Below are 9,819 nucleotides of genomic sequence, written 5' to 3'. Positions count from 1 at the left end.
ATTCTCTTTCTTATTCTTTTTTTTAATAAAGCATTTATAGAAGTAATAAAAAAATTTAGATTGAAATCTACGATAAATTATTTTGACACAGCTTGATTTTAGAAACAAAATATCAAATTTTGAAGAAACGCACATGCTCGTCTGACTACTGACCGAAACGTGACTAGAGTGTAATAATAAATATTTTTAACTTTTTCCTTCTGCGTTTTTTTTTGATTGCGCAAGTATTTTGAAAAGAAAAGAGAAAGCAGAATGCACGCGTATTCTTTCTTTCCTTCAAAAGTATTATTTATATTTTCATTGATAAACTAATCGAGAAGAATTTATTCGTTGAAAAGATAATCTTTATTTGAAGGTTGATACTTTGATTTATCTTAGCGTTATATTTCACGTTGCAATACGTGCGCGCAAACATTCCAAAATGTATGACGAAATATATTTTATGATATGATATATAAAGAGCGCAAAAGAGCAAACAAAAATGAAATTATAGTGGAAACTTTTGTATAATTAATAATTGTAAATCTCCATGTACGTGGAAAAGTACCAATTAGGACAGCCGCGTTCCTCTTCCACGTTTTTCATAAGTAGAGCATAGACGTCACAGAGGCTGTGCATGATTATGTTAAACCGCCTCCTTATGTTGTCTTCATTTCTGAAAACACAAGAATCGATTAACATTACAAAGCGTTCCACGAAGTGTTTACGCAGACATATTAAAATCAAATAATTACTTTCTCATGTATATTAACGGAAGACGAGAAAAACAATATTTCTGGAGGAAGCAAAACACTTTGTCATCAATGAAACGAAATGTACTTGATATTTAAAAAATGATGACTCTTCGTCTAAAGACATATGACAGCAACACGACCATGAATTTCTCGTGTAGGAGTAGCCTAAGGTCGATGAATTTGATTGAATCATGCTCGTCCTTAGTATCCGCGGTTCACCTTCCAGACGTGTATTGCACATGAAAGTATTAAATATATATATGTATATATATGCGCGCGTTGCATAAATTAAGAATCGCACATCACTCATTGGGATGCGGCATGTATTTCGAAACAATTATCTCTATTCGATCTAGATGTATATAAATAAACATACAATGATTTGACGTATATGTAATCGCTTAAAACAAAAATTTATATAAGGATATTATGACTTCAAATGTAAAAATCTCATATATTTCATATATATATATATATATATATATATATATATATATATATATAAATTTTTTCTATTTGTTACATGCAAAAAGAGTTTAGAATAAATATTCATTTTTACTAAATTTGATATCTATATCTATCTATCTATCTATCTATATATGTATATATATATGTGTGTTTCTGAATAATAAACTTTTACAAATCAGTTTATAACTCTTAGTTAGAACCCAATATATCAAAATTACAATAGTTGTTCAAGTACTTGCAAGCTTAAAAAGAGAAGGAGATATACATATAATTAATAAAATAATTTTTTGTTTTAAACACGCTGTTTATACAATTCATAATAGAATATGTGTATCATATATGTGTATACATATTCACTATCTTTCTAAAATAGTAAAACGCGCTGTTCAGTACAATTCATAGTCGAATATATGTCATGCATGTTCATTATTCCTTTAAAATAGCAAAATGCGCGCATATATATATAAAGCTTATTACAAAATTAAAAATATTTTGTTCGGTTTATATGATATATATATATTATTTGCTTTATATCTATAGAGAAGAATTATTTAATTGGAATGTTTAATAATCGTCAATTGTATGAGTATCAATATCATTTTAGGAATTAAAGGATTATATGGGCATTGATATCTTTAATGATTTTTGGCACACGTTTAATACCTAGACTCTAGAGAATTCATATTCTCAAATATATAAAAATCTTTACATTTTAAGAAAAGATACAGAGGAAGATATTAAAAGAAAGGAATAGGGATATAAAATTTGATGCACAATTGAAGTGCCTTGCAAAAAAAAAGAAAATATGAGAGCATATTCTTCCGCACAATTATACATGTGTAGTTTTTACGTGCCTATATATAAATGATTTACGATTTGTTTAATTTTTTAAATTTACACAGTTTGTTAGCTTATTAATTATCGATATTATGGAAGCGTTGCATGCAAATACAATGCTCACCACCTATGCCCGTTATATCTCCTTTTAAAGATCGGGCGAAACAATATCGCACAGTAGAGATATAATATTTTATATATTTTACAAAATAATAAAGATATCAACAATATATATATATATATAGCGATATATTATATTATTCCGATTGGACACAAAAATTGAAGGCATTGAACATAAAAGTAAGATCAATTGTTTCTATCATAACGTTTATTTTAGAACAAAGAAATGCACAAGTTATTCAAAGAATTGCACAATTGATTCTAAACATATCAAATTATTATATATAATTAATTCAACATTTTAAAATAAAAATAAGAAAATTTACTAGAAGTTTTTGGAAAATGTTAGTATATATAGCTATATAACAATAAATATATGAAGTTAATTTTTTTTAATATGATTTAAATCTTTGTAACTCTGAGCATACATAGAGATCAGTATCATTGATTTAAAGTTTATTTAGAAACATTTAGCTACCTTTATTTCAGTGTCTTCAATTCTTGACAATAAGCTATTCTTCTCTCTTGTTCCTTTCAAAATTTCGCTTCACACGTATAGACATGTACATGTACATGTCTATACGTGTGAAGCGAAATTACATGTATATATAGTATGCATGTATACATATGTATATCTCTTAAATATTTAACAAACTATGATCTAGATTACACTTAAAGTTTAGATAAGATTCTTTCTGAAAATATTTAATGAGTTTGCAAAGTATGTGCTATATATATATGTATATATATATATATATATATATATATATATATATATAACCGCTATATGTCTGTATTTTATGTATACAGTCCCCAAGCGTTCCTCTCGCTGCCACAAATGTATATAATTAATGTATGGTATGAATTAATAATTGCAAAATAGACACTTGTGAGTTTAAATCAATATTATGTCAGGATCCTCGATATCTCCTCGCCAATTCCCGATAGTAATGAATTATTGTCACCTTTACCTTCGATTATTAAATTTCCTGTTGTTCTCTGTAATATAAAAGGATCTTTGACACTGCTAATCTTAAAATATATAAAATTAAAAAGATAGATTGTCTCACATTATATTAATTAATATTTATGTTTTTAATATGACCATTCTTATTGTTTTTACATATGGTCACTAATTCATTTTACACCACAGAGAAAAAATAGAAATAAATATATGATTTAACTTACATTGTATTTTAACAAAAGGCACACATGATGTCCCTTCAAAGAGTGTCCATATAATGATGCAGTGTCATTAATCTGTTCCACAAGTGTGAGATTGCATTTGCGACAGATAATATTTAGAACCATATCAAAGTCCAAAGAAATTGTTACTTCTTTTCTAATCTTAGATATTAATTGACCGCTTTTGAGTAGTTCCGTAAGTATGTCTTTATGAGAAAGATGTCCAACCATAAACTTGCTACACGACAAATGCACGGTAAAATCGAGCTTCTCTTGTTCCGTGCCATTTCTACCTTCGAACATGTATGTTAATGTACCTCTAAGTCTCTGAGCAAATGTCACGTCCGAAATTAGAACAGTGAACTCAGTTTCTTTACTAGATTGTAGAGGCAGTTGAAATGGCAGTTTTATCCCAAATTCATCTCCGGACTAAAAAACCAGGATGATAGAAATAATATATTAGGATAATTAATCCATAAAGTATATATATAAAATCAGAATATTAATCAACTTACATTTCTAATTAATTTGAGTGACGATGTATCTGGAACATCAAAGACTAATTCTTTCACAAGCGGTTGACCTATATTTGTAATGCAAATTGCTACAATAACTTTACTTGAATCATGAGGAATTTGCCTCAATTCATATGTCATGGAAATGACCTTATTCTTAGCCAATTCTTCATATGAGATATTTTGCTGTACAGAATTTGCGTTATATTCGGAATTCATAATATCGCTCTTCAATTCTGGTAATATCTCTTTTGATGGAGTAGATATTCCTGCTGTTTCTTCATAATCCAATGATTTATTTTCTTTCTTACTTTTCGATTTCTTCGATTTTCTATGTTTTCCATCCTCTTCATTGGACTTCTTATGCTTGTTTTGACTTTTTGACTTTTTACGTTTACTATCTTTCTGTAATTCGCTGGATACTTCTGTGTATCCTCCATTATCAGGAGACTGTATTTTTTCAGGGGATGAATTACTTTCCAACCATAAATCAGATGATTCATTATTCATAGTTTGATCATTTAATTTATTTTCGATGGCATCCTTGATTTTTCTTTTAGATTTTCTATGCGCCTATTAATATAAAATAGAAAAATATTATTAAACAAAATACATAAATAGATATTAAAAAATTCAAATTATATTACAATATCCAAATATAAAAAGAATTTACTTTTTCTTTTTTCCTTCCTTTTTCGTCAATCTTTTTTGTCGTATCATTTTCAATAACTCTATGTTCTAAGACAGGCAATCTTTCATCCTCTCGTAAAGGCATATCTAAGTCGATATTTAAAGCTCTATGTGGATCATTCGCGTCTATTAAATCATAATCATCACTGTCACTTATTTCTGCACCTGGAGGTAGTTCTCCTACACCAGTATTCACTATTTGTAATGGTAAACTATCATCCAGTTCATCCTCTTCTGATGCAGATTTTTTATCTGAAAATAATTCAGTAAAAAGTTAAAATTTCCAATATAGAGTACATTTAATAATATAATATTATGTAGAAAACAATTACTTTTATTATGTTTTGACTTCTTCTTCTTTTCATGTTTTTTATGTCTTTTATGACTGCTATCTATATTTCGACATCTATGCAAGTTGTTTGAAATTTTTAAAGAAATTGGGATGTCTAATTCCGCAACAGGAATGTTTTCGAAGTCTTCGTATACGCTCGACGAATTGTGATATGATGTAGAAGTTTTAAATGAGCCTTTTAGATAATGAGGATTATTTTCTTGTTCTAATTTTCTCGCTTCGCGTCTTCTCTCAAGTTCTTCCAGCGATGGTTCACTAAATTCCCGTTTGGAGTACGAATCATTCGGTTTTTCTGCCTTAATAAAAATATCATTCATATCTAAATCTTCTGAATCCGAACTCTCTGAAGGTGGATCGTTGATCCAGGAATTTAAATCCAAATCTTCTGGTATTGGAACCTAAAAGATATGAAATTTTATATAACAAAATATATTAATACAACTTAAATGGATATTAATTAATGTGCGCAATCTTTCCTTCAATTTGTATATATTAAATCTACAAAATAAAATATATATATAAAGATTATATATATATATATATATATATATATATATATACATTACTAATTGATACTTACTTTTCTTTGAGCTTTTGGTGCAACTGGATTAAGTTCACCTTCAAAAGCTTCCATTAATTCCTGTGCAAGACCAGGATTTTCTTTTAAGCATTCAAGCAGTACCAATGCAGAACTAGATCTTTCTTGAACTTCCAAATCACCACTGCAAACAAAAGCTGCTATTTTCTCCTTCAATTCATAAATCTGTAAAATAAAACCTTATGTTAGATATATTTCACTAATGATAGATATATTCATACTTAAAAAAAATATTGTATACATACTTGTTTCATAAAAAAATATTAAAATTTTATTAATATTATATAAATTATATTATATTTTATACCTTTTCCATAGTTTCGGTATCTTCTTCTTTTTCAGCTTTAGCAAATGTCGCTGCAGCTAGTTTTAATATATTATGAACATAAACTGCCTGTATGTGCCCTGGCAAACTAGAAGCTTGCGATCGTAACATAGATTGTAATGTCGCCAAAGGATCTTCCAATTCACTGTTTAAATTTAACAAATTATTAAATATTTTATTATATATCGAGATTACATATCGAGACCGACTATTTTTAAGGAAATTCTTATTACCTAGAGAATTCTCCACAAATCCATGCTGCTGCATATAAAACCTCGGACATTGTAGCCCTTGGCTGGCCGGTCAATAGATATGAATTCTCAAGTAGTAAGGCACATTGTTGAACCGCATATTTTCGTATAGCTTGTACACGAATTGCTACATCAAGTAATTGAGTCGCTACTAATGGTCCATGCTTGGTGCCTTCCATTCGTGTAAGTTCTACCAATACAGATATGTACCTGCAAATATACAATATATACAATTTAATATACTATAATTTATAGAGAATAGATTTAACACATCGCATAAATGTGATATTTACCACTCAAAATAGGTAATAAACTGATAGTTGTTCTGTGAGCAAATCTGAATAATTTTTGAGAGCAATTCATCACGATAAGTGGTGCCTTCAGCTTTGTCCATATGTACCATTAATTTTTTAACTATCTCCATTAGATTTTTCTTGGAAACCATTCCATACAACAAATCCAAGGCACGCAGTCTTATACTTTCGTCTTTATCGTCGAGACATTGCATAATAAGATCTTTGTGAGCTTGCACACTTTTTGGATGTGTTTTTAATATTTTCGACATTGCCAATAATCCCAAGTACTTTAAATTTTGGTCAGAATCCTCTATCAGTATTCTCAATTTCTGCACACACAACTGTATCGAATCGGAATGATTCGGCATACCAGAGGATATAGAAATCAATACAGCTATTACTGTATTGATACATTCATACAATAAGGACATTGCAGATGTACTAGAAAAGTTATTATAGTATTATATTATAAATATAGATTAAAAGTTGATTTGAAATAAATCAATAATACTAAATTATAAATAGATTAAAAGTAGAAATCAATAATATTAAACTATAAAACTAGTAATATAAAAAAAATATAGGCATATTGCAAAAGATGAACAAAAAAAGTTGGGATAAACATAAAATAGATATAAGAGATAAGATCTCTATATGTTATGCAAATAATAACAACATTACAATGCTTTAGTATAAAATACATTAAATACCTGTGTATCAAATTAGTAAGGGGTTCTATTAATTTTTTGCCAAGCCTAGGTTCTAGAGGTGTCAATGCTCCAAACTGAAAATACAATGTTACATTGCATTCTAAGAAATACTAAATTTTAGTAAATTTTTTTATACAAATAGTAATTTAATTTTCTTACTTTATGTGAATAAGTGAAATATATGAAAACTAATACAAATACTTTATACACAAAATACAATACATATAAATAAGATTCAATGCTACAAAATGCTTATTAATACTAATTCATTACTCTCAATATGTATTTAAATTGCACATAAATATATAAATACATAATGTACTTATATTTTATAAATATATAAAATTTCACTATATACATAAAAAAAATTATATAAAACCTTGAAATCAGATCAATTAATGGTTGAGTAAGCCGTCGACCCAGCTTTGGTTCAATGAGAGTTATAGTTGAAAACTGAGTATGACAAACAAAAGCAATATTGCTTACAATAACAAACAAATATATATATATATATATATATATATATATAAAATATATATGTATATAAAATTTTGTACTTCAGATTATTATAACAAAATTATTATAAAAAAATAAAGCTACAAAAATGTGATATGTGTTTCGTATTTGCCAAGAACATGTAAAAAATATTGTCAGTCATCAATTAATCTTGCACAATGATAATACTCACCAATTTGATAATCTTGATGAGCATCCAATTATTTGTAGAAGTTGTCATTAGCTTAAAAAAAACAGGTGCCAAGCTCAAATAATTTTTTGGATTTTTTCTGGCTAATTCGCAAACTACATTTACTGCTGCACTTTGAACGCCACTGTCTGGATCTTCGAGTTTTTCTTTCAGCCTTGGAAAAGCTGGTCTCAAGGCCTCAGGAAATCTCAAGAATACTTTATACATCATCAAGACTGCCTTCTTGCGCAAGTATGGTTTTGTAGAGGTCAATAATGTCATTATGTCATGAACCAAATCTCGTGCTAGATCTGGACTAATAAAGCAAGATAAGCCGCTCAGCGCTAAGCCAGCATCATACTGGTTTTGGCTATTTAAATCTTTACGAATCATATTTGTCGTTAACATTAGTAGCTATAACAGAAAACATTAACAAATTATAAAATGGCATTTTCCCTATATCTTTAACAATTTTCGAAGTACATTGTACACTATATATATATATATATATATATACATAAATCATATATAATTTTTATTTATAATCATGTTATCATGCTATTTATAATCATGTCATCTGTTATCATCAATTGCTTACAGTCTATAAATTTATTTAATTTTAAATTGATGAATATATAAATATAGGGGATAATATATAATCACACTACAAAGAAAATTATAGGGGAGAAATAATATATAATAATATATAATATATAATCACATTATAAATAAAATTATAGGGGAGAAATAATATATAATCACACTATAAATAAAATTATAAGAAAAATAGATATATAAATGAACATGCCTGAGGAAAATCTTCGTAAGTCTAAAATATACATTAAATAGATTTTATACCTCTATATCTGCATGAAAACTCTGACTTGCAGCAAGATAGCCAATTCGTTTATAAGTAAACTTTGCCGATGACATCACTTCTATTATATTAAAACCGGCCCAACTGATATCATATCCCAGCATCTGAAGCTGTAGGATATAAGAATTGATTAACTTTACCAATGCTTGAGATAAATTGAATTAAATTGAACACTAATAGATTCTTACATATGTTAACTTGGCCACAGCGTTTGCTTTGACCGCCACATTATCTTGTCTCAATTCTTGCTTGATCTCTTCGATGCATTGCGCGATGTACTTCGCCTAATATAGGAAATTATAAACTTTCTTTATGCCAGATAGAATAGATTGCAAAATGAAAGGTGGAAAAAAGGTTAGGTTAGGACGTGATAAAAATTTCACCAAGAGAAATCGCAAAGCAGAGAGAAAAGATCACCTCATTTTCCTTGTTGTTTCTGATCCCACGCACCAGATCCGTCAGATTCTTATCGAACATTCGTTCAAAGTTGCCCTTTACCTTGCGGAGTGCCATGACCGCATTTAAAAAAAATTAAATGCCTTGCTCGCACGATATCACTTTGAAGGAACCCTCCTTTCGCGCATCGGTGAGACTCGTCTCGACTCAATCGGGCGCAGTCCTGATTAATGAATTACAATTAATCGAAATTCGTGAGCATATCCCAATCACCCGTCTTACATTCACATCTTTTGACAGATCGGGGCTGGATGAGAGAGGAGGGCTACTCGGAAAAGCATATCTAAGAAATGTGTCAAGAGAGTAGACAAACACCTAACTAGCGCACATTCACTCATCGAGTATGTAATTTTATCGACGTGTGCAACTCTGTTGCAATTTTTGGTCGCTTCTACGCTAATAGTCCAATTCTCGCAACCAAGATCTGTGAAGTAAATATCGCAAAATTTGATATGTATATTCTTAGTTGATTAAGGCTGCGGTCGGGAAGGCGCTCTGGATGCTTTGAAATATCATTCTATCTTTGTTCTACATTCCATGAGAATAAAGATAGAATGATATTTCAAAGCATCCAGAGCGCCTTCCCGACCGCAGCCTAAATGAATAAATTACGAAATATGATTCGAGAATTTTCGTCGCGATGTGTATATAGATATTAATTAATTATGTGTTATTTATAAAAGTTAATTAATCATATAGTTATAATAAATAATTTTTGAT

At 28.9% G+C, this 9,819-nt stretch overlaps 1 protein-coding gene across 2 annotated transcripts; it reads right to left on the bottom strand.

Moving 5' to 3' along the window:
• Positions 1 to 2,944: 2,944 nt before the first annotated feature.
• LOC105253801 (AP-3 complex subunit delta-1) lies at positions 2,945 to 9,427 on the bottom strand. Of its 2 annotated transcripts, XM_025408640.1 has the most exons (15): positions 9,322 to 9,421; positions 9,061 to 9,262; positions 8,832 to 8,927; positions 8,625 to 8,753; positions 7,770 to 8,180; positions 7,082 to 7,155; positions 6,369 to 6,812; positions 6,058 to 6,285; positions 5,807 to 5,969; positions 5,482 to 5,664; positions 4,882 to 5,299; positions 4,533 to 4,801; positions 3,860 to 4,432; positions 3,348 to 3,773; positions 3,066 to 3,158 (listed from the first exon to the last, which is right to left on the bottom strand). In XM_025408640.1, the coding sequence occupies exons 2-15, from the start codon at positions 9,154 to 9,156 to the stop codon at positions 3,066 to 3,068; spliced, it is 3,603 nt and encodes a 1,200-aa protein (XP_025264425.1). In that variant the 5' UTR covers positions 9,157 to 9,262; positions 9,322 to 9,421. The 2 variants fall into 2 exon arrangements, with proteins under 2 accessions (XP_025264424.1, XP_025264425.1); XM_025408639.1 differs by having other exon boundaries at positions 2,945 to 3,158; positions 9,061 to 9,427.
• Between the last annotated feature and the right edge of the window lie 392 nt (positions 9,428 to 9,819).

Source organism: Camponotus floridanus, unplaced genomic scaffold, assembly GCF_003227725.1.
Source record: "Camponotus floridanus strain SB8 unplaced genomic scaffold, Cflo_v7.5 scaffold22, whole genome shotgun sequence".
In the NCBI taxonomy this organism is placed as follows: domain Eukaryota; kingdom Metazoa; phylum Arthropoda; class Insecta; order Hymenoptera; family Formicidae; genus Camponotus; species Camponotus floridanus.
Note: the sequence above shows the minus strand (reverse complement) of the source record. Positions and strands in the feature narration are given on the sequence as shown.